This window comes from Corythoichthys intestinalis, chromosome 17, assembly GCF_030265065.1.
Source record: "Corythoichthys intestinalis isolate RoL2023-P3 chromosome 17, ASM3026506v1, whole genome shotgun sequence".
NCBI classification, from domain to species: domain Eukaryota; kingdom Metazoa; phylum Chordata; class Actinopteri; order Syngnathiformes; family Syngnathidae; genus Corythoichthys; species Corythoichthys intestinalis.
Genome location: NC_080411.1, coordinates 14516716 through 14543079, shown reverse-complemented (window position 1 = coordinate 14543079; position 26364 = coordinate 14516716). Strand labels below are relative to the sequence as shown.

General features: G+C 40.3%; 1 protein-coding gene across 3 annotated transcripts in view; it reads left to right on the top strand.

The window, feature by feature from the left end:
- Window positions 1-26364, top strand: part of LOC130905738 (tenascin-like) — a 93835-nt gene that overhangs the window by 44067 nt on the left and 23404 nt on the right. For 2 of the 3 annotated variants that reach the window (XM_057819374.1, XM_057819373.1), the window contains exons 5-10: window positions 1749-1864; window positions 6225-6378; window positions 8407-8676; window positions 14664-14849; window positions 17508-17597; window positions 17664-17927. In XM_057819374.1, coding sequence (XP_057675357.1) covers window positions 1749-1864; window positions 6225-6378; window positions 8407-8676; window positions 14664-14849; window positions 17508-17597; window positions 17664-17927 — 1080 coding nt within the window. Of the gene's footprint in view, window positions 1-1748; window positions 1865-6224; window positions 6379-8406; window positions 8677-14663; window positions 14850-17507; window positions 17598-17663; window positions 17928-21181; window positions 21458-26364 lie in introns of all 3 variants that reach the window. The other variant, XM_057819375.1, reaches the window with a different exon arrangement.

The following is a 26364-nucleotide window of genomic DNA, read 5'->3' as shown; positions in this document are numbered from 1 at the left end:
ATGAGCTAATATAAGCTAAGATAACAAAAGCCAAAATAAACTAAATTAAGCCAAGCCAAGCTAAATTGTTCTAAGCTAAGAGCAGCAAAAATAAGCCAAACTAAGATAAATGAGCTAAGCTAAGATATGAAAAGCCTAAATAAGCTATGCTAAAATAACATAAGCTAAATGAGCTAAGCTAAGATATGAAAAGCCACAATAAGCTAAGCTAAAATAACATAAGTTAAATGAGCTAAGATATGAAAAGCCACAATAAGCTAAGCTAAACTAAGTTAAGTTAAACTAAAATAAGCTAATAAAAGCTCAAATATGTTAAGCTAAGATATGCTAAAATAAGCTAAGCTAAAATGACCTACGCTAAGATAAGAAAAGCTAGGATAAAATAAGATAAGCTAAATGTGCTAAGCTAAGTTATGAAAAGCCAATAATAATGTCAGCCAAACTAAGTTAAGATAAATTAAAATAAGCTAAGAGCAGCAAAAATAAGCCAAACTAAGATAAATGAGCCAAGCTAAGATATGAAAAGCCTAAATAAGCTATGCTAAAATAAGATAAGTTAAATGAGCTAAGCTAAGATATGAAAAGCCACAATAAGCTAAGCTAAACTAAGTTAAGTTAAACTAAAATAAGCTAATAAAAGCTCAAATATGCTAAGCTAAGATATGCTAAAATAAACTAAGCTAAAATGACCTATGCTAAGATAAGAAAAGCTAGGATAAAATAAGATAAGCTAAATGTGCTAAGCTAAGTTATGAAAAGCCAATAATAATATCACCCAAACTAAGTTAAGATAAATTAAAATAAGCTAAAAAAACCTAAAATATGCTAAGCTAAGATATGCTAAAATAAGCTAAGCTAAAATGAGCAATGCTAAGATAAGAAAAGCTTAAAAAAAAAAAAAATCTGAGATAAGCTAAAATGAGCTAAACTAAACTCAGCTAAATATTTATTGATCCCCAAAAGGGAAATTCAAGTGTTGCATCAGTACAAGCATACAGTCGGAAGTCTGAAAACTAAGTACTGTATATATAAAGTTATAAACTATATGAAAACTATATTTAAAGAAAAAGAAGGTCTATACAGTAGGCCCTACAAGGTATATACTAGTCAGTATAAGTACAAGTGAAATCTCATGTACAGTAGCTTCGTGAAGATAAGTGAAAACATCAACTACAAAACATCAGCAAATATAAGCGGTTCAATATGAAAGGTAGATACTTATGAATTAATAGGAAGTGACCCTGATATGGCCCAAATCAATAGGAAGTGAGCCAAAATCAACAGAAAATGACCTGGACTGCCCCCCAAAAAGAACTCATTCGCTGCCATTTGACGGGTATAGACGTCCAATCCTCATGAACCAAGAGGGTGGCCCTCACACGGATTGGACCATCTACGAGTGATAAACTCATATTAATTCTATAGTAGAGTATCGTAAAATCCTTTTCTGACCCCGATAATTCTTGCATCGCCATAACGTGAAATCATCGTTATCGTGAGCCTTGTATCGCAAATCGTACCTTATCGTTCCTATCCCAAGTATGACCTTTCTTCTGCATTTTTGAAAGATTGAAACATTTAACCCAGAAATACTCTATAGTCTATACATTGACCTTCCACATTTTTTGAGCAATTCAAAGTCTCACCTCTTTTAACAAATTCCACAGTTAAGCATTCAAACGTAATGTGCCTATTTCTAGAAATGGCACTTTCTGCTTCTCTGACGCTTATGGTTTGAATCCCGACAGCCCTTCCACAGCCACAAGGTTTAAGATTCAAGTCTGTGAACGACACCTCCGTTGAAGTAGCGTGGGAGAAGCTGAACATTCCCTTCGACGGCTGGGAGATCTACTTCCGTAACATGGTGGGTCCCGTTTGAAAGCCTTCCCGGGATTTCACGAGCATGAGGTGCTAAGCCAAGACATTTTCCTGGAAGTCTTTGCTCAGCAAAACATGGATTTAATTTAGTCCCCAGTGATGGCTTTGATGTATGGAAAATGAAGCTCTGTAGAATCTGAGCCAGAAACTAAAGTGACGACTGTTGCACAGAGAAGCGTCGTAGTGAAGACCAAGACTTTAAAGAGTCAAGACTGACTTAAGACAAAGACTCTTTAGCAAGGGCGTAAGTTTGCATAGGGATGGTAGGCACATAACACTTGCAACTTTTCAGGATGCTCAAATTGTCCCTAGCAACTTTTACGCAACCTTATTTCATTATATAAAGAGTTCAAATATATAGGTAATTTAGATTGTCTTACCATATGTTGTAAGGATAGAATAGACCTTACCATTATTAAGTGAATTATTTTCATTATGTTTAGACTTACATTTATCCCATTTCACTTGCTGAATGTTCCGGTCCATTTTTTTCCCCCTCAAACAGACATTGGTTAGCTGATGACTTTAAGCCCCCCGTCCTGCCACTCACACAACCCCGACAGATTCATGTCGACAACATGCCGCCCCCTTCGGAGAGGAGGGATTTTACAAGTTTTTTTCAGCCAGCTGCAGCCACTGTAGGTAATGTAAAAAGTCGTCAATGTTGTGGAAGTGGGGGAAACACCACTAATTTTGCTACTGAAAGTCCGACCTGCAACAGTTAGCATAACGTTAAACTTCCTAACAGTCACTACTGTGGTCAGGCCAGCCTCCACAAGGAACAACAAAGTCAAGCTAGTCATCCCTTATTTGGATCATTGTTTGCATTATGTGCATTACGGTAATATCGTCCCTACCAATGTTGAGACCAAACCTACGCCCTTGCTCTTAAGCTGCATTCAGACACCATTCATATCTGATTCCATAGCAAGTGTCCAAAAGATATATTTTGTTCTGATCATACTTAGCCACATTATTGACCCATCTGACGGATAGCCATTGGAATGAAGGCCACTGATGTCACAGACAGTCAAAACCCATCTGAGCTGTTAAGACTAAGGCTGCGTTCAGACTGCAGAGTGCAGACATATCTGATTCCAATCAGATTCCTTCTCAAATCCAGTTTTTTAGGGCTGACTATTCACACTATTTTTAGCAAGTGTCTGATTAGCAAGGGATGATCAGACTGGGACATTATTGAGTCATCCAACAGGTAGCCGTGACAACTAAGGCGTCATCCAGTGTGTAGTGACGTCTCAGACAGTCAAAACCCTGCTTCTGCGTTGCGGTGACAGCAGATCGATTGGCACCCTTTGAAAAATCATGTGATGCTTCTCCAACTTGTGCAATTAACAGCACCTGTTACTTACCTGTGGCACATAACAATTCGTGGCAATATCTAAATCACACTTGCAGCCAGTTAAAATAGATTAAAGTTGACTCAACCTCTGCCTTGTGTCCTCGTGTGTACCAAATTGAGCGTGGAGATTCCATCTCCAAAGACCTGAATGTTCCTTTGTCTACCGTGCGCAGTGTCATCAATAAGTGTAAAGCTCATGGCACTGTGGCTAACCTCCCTAGATGTGGACGGAAAACAAAAATTGATGAGAGATTTCAACGAGAGATTGTCCGAATGGTGGATAAAGAACCTCGACTAACAGCCAAACAAGTTCAAGCTGTCCTGCAGTCCGAGGGTACAACAGTGTCAACCTGTACTATCCGTCGGCGTCTGAATGAAAAGGGACTCTATGGTAGGATACCAAGGAAGACCCCATTTCTGACCCAGAGGCATAAAAAAGCCAGGCTGGAGTTTGCCAAAACTTACCTGAGAAAGCCAAAAGCGTTTTGGAAGAGGGTTCTCTGGTCAGATTAGACAAAAGTACAGCTTTTTGGGAAAAGGCATCAACATAGAGTTTACAGGGAAAAAAAACGAGGCCTTCAAAGAAAAGGACACGGTCCCCCCAGTCAGGGGCGGCCTGGTAATCTGTAGCGTCTTGAGGATCACAGAACGGCCAGTGCTCTGGACGGCCGGTGTTGTGCCGAAAAATAGCCGACCCGCGTGAAGTGTCCCCCCTGACGGGAATGCTTATTTATAACGCTTTATTGAGGTGAAAACATCAAATCTTTTCATGGAAGCTTTACAGTAATGGATTTAAGACTGTAAAATCAGTTTTAAATAAATAAATTACACAAAATGCTAGTACTGTATTTTAGTAAAAAAATAGTGGACTGGGCCACATAACCATCTTTGAACAGAAATGTATTAGTCTACAAGTTTTCACAACCATATCCCAATTAGAATCACACAGGTATGACATTTATTAATTCAAGCAGAGTAAAATAAGACATATTGACGGTACAAGAAAATCGTTTCCATGTCCATCGATTGGTAAGAAAAAGATGTTCGAGTGACGTGTGGGCGCTCAATAATAAAATAAATGGACAAATAAATAAAATTAACGCTCAATAAGGCGTTATAATTAAGCGTTCCCGTCAGGGGGGGACACTTCACGCGGGGCGGCTATTTTTCGGCACAACACCGGCAGCCGCCATTCATACATCACTGTTTTTATCCCCCCTATCCTCTATGGTTATCTACAGTTCGCATCCAATCCGACAGGTGGCAGCAATGCGCCTGGCTGTTAACCGCCAATTTGATAGGAGAAGAACAAAGAAGAAGTGGACCTAGGCCATTGCCGCAAGGCGCTGTGACTTGCTGTGGCCCACGGAGGGCAGGATAGAGCGATAAGAGCTTTGGCGGACTTTCTAGTTGACACCGGGCTGAGATGGAATGAAGAGGGTTACTTGCGAGGTATATTGGCAATTGTTATCCACCAGGTAGCTACAATTTAAATGAAATTAATGGCAATTAAAGGGCTAGTGCCAGCTATTAAGTTACAGTATGCTAGTCCTACTATCTCTTTCCTAAGAAAAAAACATTTTAGCCGTAAAACAACGTATGCACACGCAGCAGCAATATTAATTCGGAAGAAATATAACAAAATATTAATAAAATGAATGGTTTTACTTTAGAGTTTAGGTAGTTAAATTAATATGATATATATTTTTAATCATTTATATATCGTTTTGTTTTCTGGTTAATACCTTCCAATGAAGGTTATGTATACAGGATTTGTCTTGAAATGTTTATTGTATTTTCATTGAAATTTATTGTTTGTGTGGCAAGATTAATTATGGCATAAACAATGAAGTCATTTTATAGACACAGGGGATAGGTGTTATTATAATGAATTGGATACATAAAACTTGCTTTAAAAAATCAATTCTTTCATTTGTTTATTCAGGTTGATCATAGAGTTAGTGTAGAAGATGAATCCAACTCCAGTTCAGCCTTGCAGTACTTTGAGCGCCCCAAGTCAGACATTCACAGTCTAGACACATTTTCTTCATTTTTTCTCAAAGTGCACGAAATTGATGCATTTTACAATAAAATGTAAAAAAAAAAAATTCTCCCGGGGGCATGATTGCCCACGGCCCCCCTAGAGGGTCTGTGTTTCCCTTCATACAGCGATTCTTGTGGGCTGGGCTGAGTCAAAGTCCAGGGCTGCTTTTTAGTCCTACAGTCAAACATGGCGGAGGTTCCCTGATGTTTTGGGGTTGCTTTGCTGCCTCTGGCACTGGAATGCTTGACCGTGTGCATGGCATTATGAAGTCTGAAGACAACCACCAAATTTTGCAGCATAATATAGGGCCCAGTGTGAGAAAGCTTGGACTCCCTCAGAGGTCATGGGTCTTCCAGTAGGACAATGGCCCAAAACACACTTTTAAAAACACTAGAAAATAGTTTGAGAGATAGCACTGGAGTGGCCAACATGAGTCCAGACTAAATCCCATAGAACACCTGTGGAGAGATCTGAAAATGGCAGTTTGGAGAAGGCACCCTTCATATCTCAGAGACCTGGAGCAGTTGGCCAAAGAAGAATGGTCTAAAATTCCAGCAGAGCATTGTAAGAAACTCATTGATGGATACCAGAAATGGTTGTTCGCAGTGATTTCATCTAAAGGTTGTGCTACCAAGTATTTGGCTGAGGGTGCCAATACTTTTGTCCGGCCCATTTTTGGAGGTTTGTGTAAAATGATAATGATTTAAAACATTTTTTCATTCTTTTTTGTGTTTTTTCATTGCAAGCAAAATAAATGAAGATATTACTACCAAAGCATTTGTAATTGCAATCATTTTCTGGGAGAAATTGTGCATTATCTGACAGAATTGCTGGTGGGCCAACACTTTTGGCCAGCAGTGTAGTTCTTTGTGACAGTGTTAGCTATTGTTTTTTTTTCTTGATCTCCATCCTTACATCTGACTTGTGCTTGTTTACTTTAAGAAAGAAGAAAACGGAAAGGTGGTGAACAAAGTTCCCTCGTCTCAAAACCACTTCCTGCAGAAGGGCCTGGGGCCGGGGCAGGCATACGAGGTGTCTATCAGGATGATAAAAAACAACACGAGGGGACCACCATTAATTGAACAGGTTACAACTAGTAAGTTGATTTCATTCCAAAAGGACATATCAGTAGATTACAGTAAGGGTGTATACTGTATACAGTATATCGCAATATTACGTCACGCGCATTCTAGTATCGATCCTTACATGTGTGGTTTTGTTGGAAATAAACAATTCAGTGGCTGCACTTCTTTTCCCATCCAGTAGTCAGCAGGGTGCAACAGTATTGCTTGCAGTCTGCTGAAGTAACAACATTAGACTAATCTGAGTGGAGATTTTGTTTTTTTATTTATATTTTTAAGTTAAAAATATATAAAAAATTAATAATAAATTCATATTTACAATTTAAAAAGTTACAAAATAAATAAAACATTTTTGGGGAAAATAATAATCATCTTTTTTATATATTTTTTTAATGTTTTAAAAATTTTCCTGTAATTATTATTCATTTTTCATTAGAGAATTTTATATTTTTTAGCTGTATTCTTCAATTATCTTTTAATATCTAGTATTTTTGCAATAACACAATTTGTATGTACTTACCGGTACGTATTCCCCACATGCTTTATATATGGCGGAAAACACAGACAAGGCTGAAAAAGCAGTTTCTGCTCTTGCACTCCTACTGCTGTATTTTAAGCCAAAACAACTGTTGTGTTTGACAGAACAATATGTCTATATGCTGCCATAGCAAATTTATGGCGCATTAAGCCCCCGAACTATTTTTAATTTGTCCGTTTTACCCTGAAAACCCCCGTTTACAGACGTCGCGCAACCGCTTTTGTTTCAACCCAGGCATAAAACAAAGGTAATTAATTATATTTATTGTTCAAAAGGTCTGTCATTTTTAGCTTAGAATCATTAATTGATGTTTAGTATTTCGTTTAAAAAAAAAAAAAAAAAAAACTTAAAAAATTATTCACTCACATATTTTAAACTGTTAAACAAATTATGTCACAATGAAAAAAATGGCGTCTGTAAAAAAGTCACGGATATCTAGCTCATAACTATCACATAATTGTATTGTTTTTGTTACTGTCGCATTTTCCCCGATATGTTAGATGACAAATAATCGATCCAAACAGAAAATTAAAAAAAAAAAAAAAAAGAAACGTTTAAAAGGTTAAATATATGAAAAAGAAACCTCGACCACTCCTTGATGTCTGCGATTTCCTTATCGGGACCCTTGTTATTTTACCATGTTTCACCCATAAAATCCCCCCAAAATCCAGCTGTGGCCATTCACAGCTGTGCCTTGACACTCAGTGATACATGCTACATGGAATTTTTGGATCAAAACAAGGCGAGTGCGCGATAATATCTCGTTAAAGTCATGGCGTCTGTAATTCTGCTCTCGCGTGCTCTCGCCTCCAGATGGGGTTTTACCGTATAAAAAAACTTTTTTTTTTTTCAAACTGCCCTCCTGCTCAAAATTTTTCTTCCCCCCAAAAATTGAGATTTTAAGCTTTCCAATGATGTATTACACATGCATATCAGACAATTTTGAAAGTTAGCTAAAGTTAGCGGAACTTCAAGTCACCTGAGTGTTTTCCGCCATATATATTTAATAAATGTAAATCCAGGGGTTAAAATTGCCCCAGCCATAAAGAGCCTCTTCCAACAAAGGAGAAAGTATATTTAAATTTCTTTCAAATAGAAGACGTGAAAGCCAAAAGTCATCAGAGGAATAAGTATTCAAGCAAAGTACAGATATCTGAACATTTCTTTACTAGACTACAGTACTTCCATTCATTAATAGTAACCGAAGCAAAATACAACTTGCAGTACAGTAATGTTTTTGCTGTAGCCTGCTGGCTTTCGTTCTGCCCGGCTGGCCTTTTGTTGGCGTGAAGCATGCAGAAATACATCTTGGAATGAATTTATAGCTTCCCCTGACATTTCATCCTGCTGAGCTTTCCAGGAGATAGTGACGTAAAAGTCTCGCTTGAGCTGAACTCCTTTTATTTTACATCTGACCAGGCTAATTTCAGTCATGGATTTTTATTTATTTTTTTTTTTTAATCTTTCGACAAAATCGTGATGGTTGTAACATTTCCTCTTCCAGACATCGATGCCCCACGGCAGCTCCAAGTGCTGGACGTGAGCGATTCCTCGGCGCTCGTCAGCTGGTCTGAGCCGGTGGCGCAGATGGATCGGGTGACCCTGTTTTACAAGCCCAGCAAAGTCTCCTCTGAAGGCGCCAAAGTGGAGATCTTTCTACCGGACAAGCAGCACAGCCTGGAGGGCCTGAGGCCTGACACCGAGTACACAGTGTCGCTCGTGGCGCGCAGCCGAGACGTCAGCAGCGAACCGGCCGTTGCTACTTTTACTACAGGTTGGCTTAACTTTGTTATAAAGCACTTTTTGAACTCATTGGCTGACATGGACGGCAGTGGACGTCCAAGCCATTTTGACGGGTCCATTTTGACAGTCAAAATGGATTGGACGTCTCGCGCCGTCAACAGCAGCAAAAGAGTTGAATACTATCATAAAAGGCAATGGCACAGACCATGAGCATTAACAACTTCCAAAATTGGACATTTATCATTGTCAATAGCAGGCAATGAGTTAAACCTATATATATTAGGGTTGGGAATAGAGCTGAAACGAATACTCGAGCAACTCGAATAACTCGAGTTTAAAAACTGATCCGAGTAATTTTATTCACCTCGAGTAATCGTTTATTTTGACAGCTCTAAGCATCACGTTTTGCTCGGACTACTTTTAATGCGGGACAGCGCGCTGATGTCACGTGCGTAGAGTAAGAAGCAAAAAAAAAAAAAAAAAAAAACTTACTGCAGCCGACAGCCGCTACAAACGACACCGACGTTGCTAAATACTAGCCCGCACGATGCTACATTGGTAGCCGATAGCGTCTGATGAGTCTCATAGAGATCACATGTATGTTGAACTAGATGCGAAATGACAGACTCGGCCGCGTCTGGGCAGCGTTAGTAAACAGCCGCCATCTTAAAGCAGCAGAGCGCTAAGCACTAATAAAGAGCGCTAAGCGCTAATATATAAGATTAACGTTACTGTCACTAGCTCACGTAACGTTAGCCCTGCGGAGGGTTAGGTTTCTATTAATTATGATCACTTTCGATGCGTGGCTAACGTGTCATACATACAGGCTTTAACATAACATAGCGTTGTGGAGTAATGAGGGTGTAAAATAAAAACTCAATAATGCTAACTATCAATTTTAGCTCAGTAGTCATTGCTGGATAAAACACCAAGTAGCATTGGTCCCTAATGTGCTCCAATACAGCCTGTATCATACATTTATTTTGAACACTGCAGAAACTCAAAATCCTATCAGGACTTACAGTTTAGACTAACTAAAAACTTAACTAGAACTTAAAAATGGCTTGACACAAATAGAAATTCAATTGAAACACGTGGGAAAAAAATCCTAAAAATCTGTCTGCCTTCCTCACTTCAAAGTCCGACTTTTGTTTTCCTGGGTGCGTTGAAAATCAATTGCTGGACGTCGCTGGTGTCGGTGCTCAAACTGTCAATTGTTTTAGCATGTTGCTTCGTTGCCACTACTAGTTTTGTTTTGGGAGAAGAAAACGCTACGGAGCGTGCGTTACAGTGGTTTTGTTAGCTCTCGCGTTGTTATGACACGCCCGTGACGATCGGGTAATGACGGCGACTAGTAGCGGTTCTGCCAAAATGCATGGGAAGTTGAGGCAACCTGAACCGTGAGTTGTGCTTGTCCATATTATATCATGCGTGCGGTCTCAATCTAAGTGCGCTGTGTGGTGAATGACACAAGCGCAGCATGTGAAGTAAAAGCTAAATTATTATGCCATTAAGTAGAGGTGTGCAAAATTTCCGATTCTTAGGGAAGTACAACACACTCAGCGCGCCGCGTGGTCTTCGGGACAGAACGGAGCGGGAGTAGCTAAACATTATGCTTCTCATTAACCGGCCCCTCGGGTAATGCCAACGCTCAACTCACGGCTCTAGCTCAACTCATGCCACGAGATAAAAAAACACAACAACATACCTGACTGCTGCCGAAAAGCTGCTACAAGTACAGCTAAGCTACATAATGTTACGGTAGATATCATTTATATAGGACTAGATGGATTATAGACTCGGTAGCGGTAGCAGCACATCTGCAAAAAGCAAGATGCGGGCATTAGTAAACGGCCGCCATCTTAAAGCAGTAAACTTCCCTGCAATGCTGTTGTAGCGAACCTTCCAAGCAAACCTAATTAACTTTTTATCTAAAATACTCCTAAATCGGTAAAATATTGACTTGAATCTATCTTTAAAATAGTTTTAAAACTTTCACATGTCAAAAGTAGACAAAAGGGAAATTATGGAATAACGGGAGCAATTTTAACAACTTTAACGGTTGATTCACAACATTAAATTAATTGAATGTAGTTTAAAGCTGCTGATACAGAATGGGGACTGGAGTTTTTTTATTTAATGTTATTTTTGTATATTTGTTTACTGCTATATGTTAACTTGATACTGAAATAGTAGTTTGGTTTAGCCTGAGAGTATTTCTGAACAATTTTGGAACTAATGTACAAAACTTTATTAAAAAAAATAAATAAATAAAAAAGGAGGGGTGCATCAATAATCGTTTTATAATCGAATCGAAGCCTCTGAATCGTAATCGTAATCGAATCGTTAGGTGCCCAAAGATTCCCAGCTCTACCATTAAGAAATGCGTTGAACGAGACATTAGAAGCCGATTCTTGTGCTCGCGATAGCCGAATTCTATCTCTACTATCGGTTCATGGAATATTTAATGGCTAATTACTGTCGAATGGTAACTTTACTATCGATACAGCTGTATCTCTCACCTGTAAAACCGGATACCCGGTTGTATCGGTTTATTGTTCTCCAGCTTAATATATATGTGTATATATCTACAGTATGTGTATATGGCGGAATACACAGACAAGGCTGAAAAAGCAGTTTCTGCTCTTGCACCCCTCTTCAAAATAAACTGCTGTATTTTAAGCCAAAAGAACTGTTGTGTTTGACAGAACAATATGTCTATAGACCCTACCCACGTGACGTCACAACTCCACCCTCCTGACTGGTGCCGCCCAATTGTCCGTCAACACATCGTGTTAACCTGTTACGGCTACGTACATTCCTCCTATTTACGGCGTGTTTTTCTGCTCGTTAACATTAATAATCAAAATGGTGAAGGCGTGTGTGGCGGTCGGTTGCAATAACAGAGAAGATAGACTGAGAGACATGAAGTTCTACCGGATTCCGAGAGACCCGGAGAGGAGAGAGCGAGATGGGCTGCTGCAATTCGATGAGAAAACTGGGCTCCAAACGATTACTACAGATTATGGAGTAGTCATTTTATATCTGGTAAGATGCATTTAATATATATTTAGAGGGTTTTGGGCTGACCACCACAATTAAGATCATTGCTAGGCTAATCGCCGACAACATACACGTATGTATGTAGTGAGAGTGCTATCGCTAAACCATATAAACATTAAAAGCCCTAGCTCCATTGACAAATGACATGAAATACATTAGACTTGACAGTAGATGTTAGCAAGAACAAAAGATTTGGAATTGAAAATTTCGTAACTCACCTTTCCAAGCACAAGATAGATTCCTGCCGAATTTTCGTGGACGAGGACCTGTTTCACCCAACCAGCAACGAAGTATTTATAAGCCTCCAAGCTCTTAGTTTTTCAAACTTTCGTGAGAATAGGCTGATTTTGTGTGGACAAGATAGTTGTAAATATCAGGGTAGCTATCAGATGTCAGGCAAATACGGCGAAGACAGCGGGTCGAAAAACATCGATTTAGGCATCAAATATGGATCTGGCGAATGGATAAACTGAAGCTTTTCCACATAACGCCTTTTATGCAACGCATCCAGTGAGTTTACGGCATCCGAAAGCACCGGGTCTTCCATGAAATGCATTATAAATTGCTCGATCAATTGAGACCATTGATAATACAGACACAAAATGACGGACAAGGGGGCGGAACAATACAGCGATCACGTGATTTTGTGACGTCGGTGGGTAGGGTCTATATGCTGCCATAGCAGATTCACGGCGCATTAAGCCTCCGAACTATTTTTAATTTGACCGTTTTACCCTGGAGACCGCCGTTTACAATGCGCAATCGCTTTTGTTTCAACCCAGCCATAAAAAGAATATTTATTATTTGAAATGTCTATCATTTTAAGCTTCGAATCATTAATTGATGTCTAATATTTAGTTAAAAAAAAAAAAACGACTTTAAAAAATGGTTCTCTTGCATATTTTAAACGTTTAAACGAAACTATGTTGCAATGAAAAAAATAGTGTCTGTAAATGGGTCATGGATATCTACCTCATAACTATTGCTTAATTGAATTTTTTGTGTTACTGTCGCATTTTCCCCGATATTTTGAATGATAATCGATCCAAACAAATTTTTTAAAAAATACATGTTTTAAAGTGTAAACATTTTAAAAATTCTCGACCACTCCTTTTTGTCTGTGACTTCTGCACTGCAACCTTTGTGATATTACCGTGTTTCACCCATAAAATCCCCACAAAGTCCGGCTGTGGCCATTCAAAGCTGTGTCTTGACACGCGATGATACATGCGGCACTGAGTTTTTGGATCGAAACAAGGTAATTACACGATAATATCTCATTAAAATCAATGTGTCTTTAATGATGCTCGCTCACACTGCGAGTTACCGGAAAGCCACAGAAAGACATACATTGCATTCGAACGCTAGCGCGAGAATTAGGGACACAGCAGGCTAACTGACTAGTAATACAACAAGGGTCGCGATGCAGAAACCGCAGACATCAAGGAGTGGTCGAGATTTTCTTTTTCATATATTTACCCTTTTAAACGTTTTTCATTTTTTCTTTGTTTGGATCGATTATTTATCATCTAAAATATTGGGGAAAATGCGACAGTAACAAAAAAAATACAGTTAAGCGATAGTTATGAAGTAGATATCTGTGACTTATTTACAGACACCATTTTTTTCATTGTGACATAATTTGTGTAAAAGTTTAAAATTTGCGAATCATTTTTGTCTTTTTTTTTAAACTAAATATTAGACATCAGTTAATGATTCTAAGCTTAAAATGTTAGACATTTCAAATAATAAATATTATTACCTTTTTATGGCTGGGTTGAAACAAAAGCGGTTGCGCAATGTAAACGGGGGTCTCCAGGGTAAAACGGACAAATTAAAAATACAGTGGTACCTCTACATACGATCGCTTCGACACACGAATTTTTCAACATCCGACGTAAAATTTGACTCGCCATTTGTTTCTACATCCGACGACATGCTCGAAATACGACGACAATGGCAGCACCGCAGACGAATGCACGGCGGATTTTCTTGTGTGACAAATCAACACTGGTTTCAGAAAAGGTTGGTACAGGTGGTGAAACAAGGAAAAAGTTGACGCCTACCTTCTAAATGAAGATGGAAATGACAGAAAAATATGAGCGTAGGGTGGGCATCCGTGAAATGGCTCAACAATACATCTCCACGGTCCTCCTCCGACCATCGTTCGCCAGTCTTTATAAGTTAAGCTGACAATTCTTATTGTGGTGACATCTCCAGAGAAATCGCTAACTTCGCCACGTTTTTATCATTTATTTCACAACTTATTCAAAACAAAAACACCTTCTGTCTGCCGCAATTGACGGTGTTCTCAAGAAAACATTCAAAGTGAAAGTGAAACTCAAGCTCACCGGTCTGTCTCTGACACGTCAGCCCCGCGGTGCGTTCAGGGTCAGCAAAAAACGTCCGCCACATTAGAACCCGATTCGTTACATTAATACAGGAATTATTATTATTATTATTCCGATTTTGATTTATAATTTATTTGTTTTGCTATGTGTAATTGCCATTTGTAATAGCACCAGCAGTATTTTTTAAGGATTTAGTGAAGGTTTTTGGGCTGTGGAACGAATTAATGGAATTATAATGTATTCCTATGGGAAAATCCTGCTCGACATACGACCATTTCGACTTACAAACAAGGTCCTTGAACGGATTAACTTCGTATGTAGAGGTACCACTGTAGTCCGGGGCATAATGCGCCATGAAGATGCTATAGCAGCATATAGACATACTGTTTTATCAAACACAACGGTTATCTTGGCTTAAAATAAAGCAATTTATTTAAAGAGCGGTGCAAGAGCAGAAGCTGCTTTTTCAGCCTTGTCTGTGTTTTCCGCCATATATATTTATTTTGGGCGGGGGCTAGCACTTTGAACTTGCATGTAAGACATATGTGACTATGTGACTCCAACATGAAAGTCACTAAAATGACGATGATTGTATCGCGTGAAGCACTGGACGCCCCCAGGGAGCTGCTGGCCACACTGCAGACAGAAAACAGCATCACTCTGAAGTGGCGCAACAGTCAAGCCCAAGTGGACAGCTATCGTGTGAAATACAGCCCTCTATCTGGCGCAGCCCATGGTGAGGAAGTTTTCCCACCAGGACTCGGAGAAACTACAACAGCCACAATCGCAGGTAATAACTTTACCCAGGTCATTTTTTTAAATAGGATACCATTTCTACCCCAGTATAAATGAAGCTGTATTCTCCCTAAAGTTGGAGAAATACTCATTCAACCTATTTTTTCGTATGAGGTTCAAACTTGTTTTAACCCAACCAAACTAAAATGATTTTGACACTTCTGCCCTATAAAGTATTTTTTTAAGTACCAAAAATAGTCAGTTTCCCTTTAAAGTGTTAATTCATTGTCAACATTGTGGTTATGGCTGCTCTGGCGGTTTCAGTTAATGTAGAGTGACCATATTTTGATTTCCAAAAAAGAGGACACTTGGCCCGGCCTTGAATTTTACTCGAAGATCACCCAAAGATGCCTATATCACCCACTTTTTTTTTTACTCAACTTGTTGCTCAACAGGCTTTATTCTTCCTAAAAAATATTCAAACAATAAAAAATAAATAAATAAATAAAATAAACGAAATGATAAAAAAAAATATATATATATATATATATATATATATTTTTATCATTTTGTTTATTTTATATATATATATATACATAATCCAGACCATAGAAATGTAGTCCAGTCAATACACGCACAGTAGGCCGTGTACCACCTCAAAATTTTTTTGAGTTACTATCACAACAATTGTCGTTGACAAATTGTTATTCCCAATCAATTTTTATTCTCATTCAATGTTCTAGATTGTACGCAAACAATAATCGAACTAAAATGACAAGCATGTTTGCAAACGCAGCAGTTCAAAACTACATTGCCCATAATGCCTAGCGCGGCTGAGCTCACTGATTGCTACCCTATTAGCGTGTACGGGAGCCGAGGCAAAATCAGACTTTGCTATAAAAGTTTACAATCATCGGCAGCGCAAAGATGCGACACCAAACGGGATTTTACAGATTACACCAATACATATCTCCAACAAAAGTCAACAGTTGCCATTATAAACGTATTTATCGTAAAAAAAAAAAAAACTCATAAGAAACACAACTATTTAGAATATAATACTAGCATTCAACCAAATAAACTAACGCAGAACAATTGCAAGACTCATACAATATAGTGCATCTCTGTGTACACATATAACCCTATATACAATAGAAGACGTGATCGACATTAACAGGAGATAAACTTACAGAAAGGTTTATGGAGCCACGCTTAAACTCCTTATTGTACTCCTTACTGTTGTCCATCTCTCGCCAAACCATCAACCGTGAGTAGATGGTGGTAATTCCCCATGAAACAAAGGGTAAACTGCCAACAAAAAAGAAGATCTGCTCCTTCTCCCGCCCCTACTAGTAGGAGCCACGTCAACGCAGGCAGGCGCTGCCCTCTAGCAGCCGGCGGGATTCTCTTCAAATTGGTCCTGTAAAAAATAAAAACCGGACATTTTCATGAATTTATGAAACCTGGCCGGACACTCCGGAGGGCACGTAATAAGAGGACTTGTCCGGGCAAAAGAGGACGTTTGGTCACCCTAAGTCAGTGCTTCTCAATTATTTTCTGTTACGCCCCCCCAAGGAAGACGTAAATGTTTCGCGCCCCCCCCCCAACTCTCTGCCGCCACTGTAAATAGTATCATTTGTCTATAATTTTACTATTATAAGTACGCCTCAGCCTAACATTGTGTCCTTTTTTTTCTATTAAAGAAAAAAAGTAACATAGATCAACTTATAATAAAGTATAACTTTATTAACATTGTTTTGCTTGTAACAGAAAAGACTTAATGCGCATCAATTTGCCTGAAGTAAAAAAAAAAAAAAAAAAAAAAAAAAAAGTCACATCCAAACTGTAAAAATACACTCAAGGTACATTTTTGACCATTTGATACTGAAAAATAAAATGTAATAAAATCAGTAAATGATAACAAATTCAAATTGATTAGAAACATTTACTCTTCAGGACAACATGCCAAAAAATTTGACCGAAAAAAAGAAAACTGAATAGAAGGGGGAAAAAAGTGTCTTTGGACAGAAGGAAAGTTTTATTTTCGCTGATTCACCACAGTGCTCACTGGTTTACTAATATAACACTGACAAAGCGGGACGATTGTGATAATTGGCAATATTCGGCACGTTTTCGCTGAAAAACAATCAAGCGGCTTATCAAAGAGATTGAGGTCTAATCTCTTTAAGTGGCGTCTTAACTGATTTGGATTCAGACTCTCCGCTATAATCATTTTTACACTCAGTAAACAGTGGTCTTTGCTCATTTCCCACTATATTAAAAGTCAAAGCCAAAAGGCAAACGGCCCGAAAAAAGCACATTCTCGGTGGCCGAGGGAGAACCGTAGGTGAGGGCGGTGGTCGTGACGATCCCAAGCCGAAAACGGCACTTCTCGGCCGGACATGTGAGAAACGGAGAAGACAGTGGGTCGCTGTGTGAGTCCAGCTATGCATGAGTCTCTTCCGTGTGCTCCTGCTTATTTCAAAAATACTGCATGCACTTTGAAAATGAGAGCGCCACTGCCACCCACGGAGTGGATGTGCAAGTACAATTTATTCTAGTACGGCAAAAAAAAAAAAAAAAAAGCATGTTCCCCGAGGTCACTGGGGGGGGGGCGCGCCCCACCATTTGAGAAGTACTGCCCTAAGTTAATGTAAGGCTATATTTAGTAGAGTTAGACGTTTCTGAACTCATCGTTGTGGTGGTTGATCAGGTCTGAGGCCAGGAACAGAGTATGGGATTGGAGTGACCAGCGTGAAGAATGAGCGGGAAAGCCTACCAGCCATCATAAACGCAGCAACAGGTCAGCACGGCGCCTCGTAATCCTAAGAAAGATAAACAGGATTCATCATTGATCATTTCCCTTCAGACCTGGATCCTCCTCGAGGTCTGGAGCAAACAGAATCCACGGCGACGTCTATCGGCATCCGCTGGGAGAAACCGCACGCCAGGGTATCGCGTTACCGTTTGGTGTACGTCTCAAGAGACGGGCAAGTCGAGGAGACTGAGATTCCTGCCTCTGAGACTACATTCGTCTTACCCGATTTGACGCCGGCGACAAGTTACTCTGTCACCCTGACGGCCGAGCGAGGCCACAAGATGAGCGCGCCAGTCACTCTGGCTGCATCCACAGGTAGGTTGATCTACTGAGGGCGGGGACACCACCTTAAAGAGTCGATGAAATACTCTAGCAAGTAACTTTAATATGATAGCTAGGGTTGCCACCTTTCAGAAATGGAAATAAGGGACGCCCCCCTCGCGCCCAAAGCCGACGAAAAAGAAGGGACATCCCCAAAACTCCTAAAATGCATAGGAATATATTTACATATATTCCGTATTGGTTCAATACAGAATACAACTTTTAATTCCCAATTCGGAACGATTCCTTATTTCAAAGGACAGGTGGCAAGCCTAATGATAGCAGACCATGTTTTGGACAAAAATCCATCCAAAACAATGACAGAAAAGGCTTAATAATGCAATTAAATCCTTATTAGTTTTCCTTTCTCAGGTGACTTGGCCCCGCCCACTAAAAAATCTACAAACAGAAGATGATTTTTACTAGCATGCTATATCCATAGGCGCGCCATTCTCTTGTCGCTGTGTAAGCGTTCTGTTATTCTGTCAACATGTGCTAGCTAGCTAGCGTAGCACTAGTCAGCGTGACATTCTCTGATGCATTGTTTTGAGTGGAAATCATATGGTAAAACGAAATCCAGATTTTTTTTTTTTTTTTACATGCTCACCATTTCACAGCACCTTTTTAGTGCAGAATTGAGCTGCAGATTTTTGCTAGCATACTAGGTGCGCTATTCTCTCGTTGCTGTGTGAGCGTCATTCTGTCAACAGCACAGCACTAGAAAGCTAGACATGTCACTACCAGAATTGCTGAAAGGTTCCTTTAAGCATTGTTTTGGGGGGAAATAACCATGAAATTGTAAAAGAAAACACACAAAAAAAAAAAACTGATTTGTTTCATTTTTGACATGCTCGCCATTTCGTAGTACCTGTTTAACTTGTCGCTTCCCTCCAGGTTCTTTCAGCGCGGCGCTGTCGGAAGAAAGTGGGGGTTGAAATCATTGTGTAACCTTGTATGTGTAGATTCTCAGTCATCCAGGTCTTGGTAATCGGCAAACGTTGTATGGAGTTCATTGAGCTCTTCTTGGATGATCACTCCTGGGACAGGATTTCTAGAAGCAAATTTGACAGTCTACCAAATGTACTTCTTTCTGCTGCCACAAAAGCTTGATGTCAGACTATTTTCTTCTTTATCCTGCCTGCCTGCTGTTTAGGAGTTGATAAAACTTTCGACTAGTCCAGATTAGCATTTAGCTTTTTTCCCAAACACTCATCAACCGACTTGTCGCAATTCACTTGATGCTTCCAGCAATTTTAAATTTGACTTTTAAAATATTTAAAATCAGCCTGATAAAGACATGGCATCCACATAGGTGGACATCAAATTATGGGACATTCAGACTATATGTTGTAAAATACCAGGGTTAGAAGGAGGACAGGCAGGCGGAGGTTGTGCCACGCTGGGCGGTCGTGGTCCGCTTTTATCGAAATAAAATAAATAAGTAACAAATAAAGAAATCGAAAAACAAACCAAAACTTCCTTCCTGGGGGATCACGGCCACGCCGTGGAATGCCACTTAAGTCCTTTTTAGGGGTAGTTCCCGCGACTCCCCTTTTATGTAATGGGGAGAGTGCCTTGATTGCAATTGCCTGCAGGTGGGGTGGTCACCTCCCAGGCATGCCGTCATCCATGGTGCTGAACACTGTGGCACTGGGACGCCGCAATGTGTGGCATACATGAACCAAAATGGGATGTCCAAGTATATGGACGCCAGGTCAGAATTATAAATAGACCTAAAAATGTGTTTTTTATATTATATACAGGGGTGCACATAAGTGGTCCGCATGCGCGCATGCGTACTGGACGTAGACAAATGCGCTGGCCCTCAACGGCTTCCATACGCTTTTGCGTACCGATGGCTGACCACTGTATTTGCGGCGGACACGAGAAAATAACTTCTCAAAATGTCGAAGAGGCAGGCCACACTGAGTAATTACTTCCGTGTTCCCCCACCCCCGTCAAAAGACAGACAGACGACAGAGACGTCACCGGAGCTACCGAAAAAAAGGACTTTTGCTGAATAGTGGCTACAGGAGGTACCATGGCTAGAAGCAAATGATGCTCGTACGGAAATGCGGTACAAATGTGCCGTGAGAATCCCAATGTCGCCGATAAGAGCAGCGCATTTTATGTAGGGTCAAAGAATTTCAGCCATCCAAACTTTGAAAAGCACGAAAAAAACAGAGAGCATGTGGCAATTAAGCAAATTATCGATGTCAGACAGGACCACACTTGCCCTATGGACAAGTGGCGTAATAGGGCGGAATAAAGGTAATGAACAGCGACATGCACTGACAAACGTGTTTTTGCTCGCATTTTACAAAGCTAAACTTGCACGTTCAATGAGGTCTTATGAGGAGGACATCCCACTTTTAAAAAGGCTTGGAGTTAATGTGGTAGCCGCATAATGCCCTTTATTTTGAAATGGTGCTTTTTATTTCTTTACATTTCACTTCAAAGTAATGGCAATTTTGTTGTGCCAGTTGATGTTAATCAAGCATTAATTGTTAATATAATTAATTAAAGTTAATTGGCTCTAAGTAAAGCTTGTCATAAATTTATCGCATCAGGTGGGTTGGCTCTCAAGCTCAATGAGGACCAAGTCACATCTCCAGGTCCTCCTCTGAGAACCTGGGCAAAAAAATTATGTGCACCCCTGATTATATATTAACCCTAACCTATTTGTAATGTTTGGTTTCGGGCTGATAAATTAGATGATTTAATGGCACACTTATTGTTGCCCGTAGGTTCTAGCCAGTAAAGGTAGTCTGGCAGTTAGTTCCTTTTGAACTTGTTTTTATTATTAGTCATTATTTTTATATTATTATTATTATATCATCATGTTTTTTTGTTTGTTTGTTTTTTTGACAAGCATAGCTATTAAATTCATTTAAACTGGGAGGACTGGCTATGATTGCTTATTTCCAGTGCTGGTGATCGCACTAGATATCCAATTAATCTTGACTGGGATCTTTTCCAGGCCTCTCCAAAATGGATTGGACATAAAGCGCCATCAATAACAGTCAATGTGTTAAATTTATACGCAAGATTTCCCAAGCCGAAGATTTTTTGATCTTTTGAAAAAGCTACCTAATTTTACCTGACAGTCTGTGGCTAATCGGAGGGTCATTTGGTCATCTTCAAGATACATGTACATGAACATTTGTTTGCTGTATCCCCATATCTTATCTTCTGTGGTTTCGCTAGCTCTCAGCCACCTTCCGCGTTGGTTTTGTTTGACTCAGCAGAAGTGGCGAGGCCCTCCGTGGCCAACCTCACCTTCTCCGACATAACGTGGAACGGCTTTGTGGCTTCCTGGAGCCCCTCGGTCGGCGACTTTGAAAGCTTTGTGGTGGAGGTAACAAACCTGGACAATATGGCGCAGAGCCAGAACCTGAGTGTGTCAGGCGGAGCGCTTAGCCTGGGCCTCTGGGGCCTGGATGCCAACACAAGCTACATGGTTGGCCTTTATCCCCTCTACCGGGGCGCCTTCCTGGAGCCCGTGTACGCCGAAGCCTCCACAGGTACCGGCATACGTCCGGGAGGGCCTTGACTCGCTACCTTTTGTTCCCGTAACTACTTGGCAACAAACAGCGTGAATTAACATTAGCCAATGATGTCGTAAGCATTCATAAGTCTTGGAATGGACATCAGTGCATGGCTAGAATTCTGTGCATGCTTTCATTGTTGTTGATTTCTGCCATTTTTTTGGTATGAATATGCTGTATTATGCTTTTTTTTCTTGTTTGTGCTTTGTTTTGTACATCTTAAAAACTAGCCGCAAATACCTCTTTGAAATATGACGGCTCGACCAGTTTTTGCTAACAGTGCACGTGATCTCTTAATGTTAGCATGAAAAAAATAGCGTCCGCTGCGGGTATTAGTAATTTAAGACCAAAATGTCTAACGGCGGTCTCTTCCTTCAGCGCGTCAGCCTTTGCTCGGCCAACTTTCTGTGTCCAATGTGACGTTCGAGAGCTTCTCGGTAGTCTGGAACCACACCGAGGGCCTCTTGGATGGTTTTGTCTTGGAGATAATTGATTCTGATTGGCTGATGGAGCCAAGGGAATATAATTTGTCCAGCCTCATGACGGCACACCAGGTGTCGGGGCTGAGGCCCAACTCTGACTATGTAGCCTACCTCTACGGGACGTACAAGGGAACCCGAACGAGTGCCGTCAGTGTTGTTGCGACCACAGGTATTTTGAGTGTTCTGTTTTTTGGAATGATCGCTAGTGAAAGATTTCATGTTGTCGTCCCTGCGAAGGATTTGATTTGTCTTCGAACTAGCCAGTCACTTGACGCTCATTCGTTAAACTGTAAAAACAATAAAGCTTCCGATAAGTGATGCTAACTAACGTACTAACCAGTGTTGTTTTTGGCAGCCCTTTTAAATTTCGTCTTAGTCTTTTGGGCGGAAATACTTTAGTCGTATTTTAGTCATTTCAAAATGTTTTTGTCTTCGTCTAGTCTTAACGAAATCATATACAAATTTCGTCTAGTTTTCATTGAAAGTTACTCAAAATATTTTTGTCGCTAAAATTCAAATTTTTAACTTTTAAAAAAGTTTTAGTCCAAAATAAATAAAGGTTTCCAGCAATTTCGAATGAACATAGACAGATAAGCACATATTTTAGCGTCTACAAGGATAGCGCCAACTTTGTGATGAAAATACACACTTAGCAGGAAAAGCAGATTATTTTAAATTAAACCTACCTATAAGCCACGAACTGTATGTAAAAAAAGTTGTCCGGCTGTTTAAAATCCTCTAGACTGACCAGAAAAAACAAGTGGCTCTGCTTTAGATTGGCCAATGTCAATGCCACTCGCCAATGCCATTCTAAGCTAATGCTAATGTGAATGCTACGCTAACACTAGAATTAAATTTAGCATCTGATGATCACTCAGCAGAGACCTTTAAAGGCTAAAGCAACATTGCATATTCCCTCTTTCCAAAGTAAGAAAACAAATCTTACCGTGTTTCCAAACAAGCAAGATGGAACGCAGCCTAGTTTAAGACATCCTAAACTCCGGTGATGAGGGAGCGACCCAGCACTTTTCACATTCGTGACACGATGCAAGCTGACATACTCCACATACAATATGAAAATGTCACACATTGCGTACATATGACCAAGCCCGTCAACAGGGGGGAGCAACTGGGTATGTTGTCCCGGGCCTCAGGACCATAGGGGCCCATGAAAGACCCTTAATTTATTTTACTTGACGTTCACATATTTCTTTATTTAAATCATTGTCTGATGAAATATTATGTTCTACTCGATATATACTTACAAAAATTTAACATATCAAATATTTCAAAAATAAATGTTTTCCTTTTTTTGCACAACATCCCCCAATGCCCTCTGTCTTAGCAGAGAATGGTTTGACCCTGGTCTGGCGCACTCAAGGCTCCACTACGTACGTGCCCTGAAGCGGGAAATAAAATCTGTCATTGCTATAAACTCTAAACAAGGGCGAGTCGGCATAAATCCTGTGCGCAGAAAAGAAAAGAAAAGGAAAAGGAAAAAAGATGATAATACCATAGAGGTGAACGAGAAAAAATGATGAAGTTTTTCAAAGGGGAACAAGAAGCCAGAGAATTAGGGCTAGAGTTGGCTGTGGACAGTGATGTCGGTAAGTGAACAACAGCCGCTAACACTGATCGTTAACATTCGCGTTCACCGTGTCCAAAGCCCGATTCGAGTCTGTAACCGGCCGTTTGTAGCTTATTGAGCTGCGGTATGACAAGACATGCTGCTCGCGTTGAACCGAGGAGAGAGAAGGTGATGGGAGATCAGGGATATATGTTGGTCTGTGGGGAGCAGTTACGCGAGGCTGAAAAGACTCAGGTCCGGCGGCTGGATATATCTTGGGTTTGCAACCTACTGTGTATTATAGCAAACGCTAATACGAATCCATCACCGAAACAGACAAGAAATGCGCATTTTTTTCTCTTGGCAAGTGAGTGTAGCTGGAGGAGAGCGAGCTTTCAGTCAAATGAAAATGATAAAAAACTACCTATGCTCCACCATATCACAGGGCAGGCTTAACAACCTAGCCATGCTCTCCATTGAGCGTGAGCTTGCTCAAAAACTGGATTTCACTGATGTTATAAATGACTTTGCTGTCAAAAAATCTAAGTGCATCACTGTTTGAGGGCTTGGTAACCCCATGGATGTGGAGGGTCAGGCACAGGATGTTTAGTTATACTGTTTTGTTGCTTAGTAGGCAGGCATAGCACTCTCAGTTGTATTGTATTGTAGCCTACATGGGACAATAGATGGAAATTGTTTGTTATCTGGGTCTTTGAAAAAGACCAGATAGTGTTGTTCTGCAACTTTATTGTACTTATTATTTATCATATTTTATCTTATCCTCCGCATTTTTTCGGCAAGCCACACAGCCCGAACCATTACACAGTTTGGCACTGTTCAAATATCAAGACGACCGGAATTTTCTCGTGACGATGGGCATTTTTCAAACGGCCCTGAAAAATTTTCCGTTCGCCCGTAAATGGCAATTTTCCGGGAAAAAAAAGTTTCAAAATGTATTAAAATGTAGTTTGTATTGTTTCACATCACATTAGTCTGTTAAATTTAACTGTACATCTCAAATTAAATAATTTCAAAATTTTCACTGTCATTGTTTGCAAAGCGTTAAAGAGACTATGTGAGCCCTGCATATGACAGAAATGATGTAGCATTTTCGTCTAGTAGTCGTCTCATCAGACAAAAGCTGGCATTCGTCTCATTATGATCAAGTGTCCCAAACGACGTTTTTAGCTCGTCTCCGTCATGAAAAAATTGTTCGTCGACAAAATATTTTCGTTATCGACGAAAACAACACTGGTGCTAACATGAAATATTATTTTCTGTGTTAGCCAAACTCTTTAGCTCAGCTGTCTACGCATTGCGCGTTCACTGGGAAAGGTTATTTTCAAACCCTTCTTAGAGTAACTTCATGTATTTTTAGCCTCATAGTATATTGCTTAAATCATAGTTCACTAGTGTTGGTAAAAAAGGAAAACACTAAAAATTCCGAAGTCCAATTAATTAAATGTTAAGTTCTGTTTTCTCAATATAGGTTTAGCTAACTTTAAATCTTTTCATCAAAAGTAAAGCGTAAGTAAGGCATATTAGCATGAATTTTATGAAGCATAAAATAAAATGAAGTATTATTAGTAGTAGTATCCATTTTCAAATGCAATTGACAGACCCTTGAAAAATCTGTCTTAGCCCTGGAATATTCCTCTGCGATTTTTCAACGACTTCGCAGGGTCGACATCGCCGTGGTCTTGTTAATTTGTGACTCCAAACTGACGTGGATGTTGTTTTAGTTTCTTAAACATATATATCTCTTTCTCCCCCTTGTAGCTGAAGAGCCAGATTTGTCCCGGCTAGTTGTTGCTAACGTTACCTCAGACAGAGTGTCTCTGACGTGGCGGGCGGGTGCCAAGGTGTTTGATAACTTTGTCGTAGAAGTCAGAGAGTCTGCTTTGCCCTCGCAGGCGATGGGTCAGGCCCTGCCAGGCAACGCGCGCTCCACTGTCATGGCCGGCCTTAAAGCCCGTACACGCTACGACATAAAGCTGTACGCCAGCGCCGGCGGCCGCAACACACAGCCACTTTTTGCCGTCGCTACAACAGGTAGGCCTCTCCAAGTCCCAGCGCCACTGCAGACCAGACGCCGCTCAATCAGCATGCTCTTCTTTGTGTTTAGAGGACACCCCCCTGTTGGGTAACATAACCATTCAATCTACCAGTCCACATAACCTCAGCGTGAGCTGGAGTGTCACGTCCGGCCACTTTGATGGCTTTGTCGTGCGAGTCAGTGATGCCGAGCAACAGTCTGAGCCGCGGGAGTTCAGTCTGCCCGGCGACGCCTTGAACATTACCGTCTCTGACCTAATGGACGCCACGGGCTATAACGTAGAAGTTTATGGCTTTTCTCACGGCCGCCGCACTCCTTCCACGCTAGCCCACGCCGTTACAGGTACCCTAGCAACTCAACAATTTGCTCATTTCATAAAGCCAGAATCGGTAATCAGACGGATCTGGAAAGATTCGCGAATTAGACTAGATTATGACTGGCGACTCGCGAGTGATCCTGTGCAAATTCCCCCAAAATAATTTGTACTGTACTGATACCGATACTATTTTCTGAAAGGCACCGATACTAGCCTGGAACTCCAGACTCACCGCTGTTCCAGCTATAGAGTCTCGGACCCAGCTCCTTATTGGCGTCTCGAGCCTGAACGAAATTGTCCGTGCAATCTGTTTATTTGCGTGACGTGTTCTTAACAAGCAACATCACTCTTGCGCGTCGGAAGTCATCTCCACAACAACACCGATGGCGAACGGGAGAGCTGAGAATATGTTCCTATCTGCGGAAAATTCCGTTTTAAATGACCAAAAACACATTAAGTTGC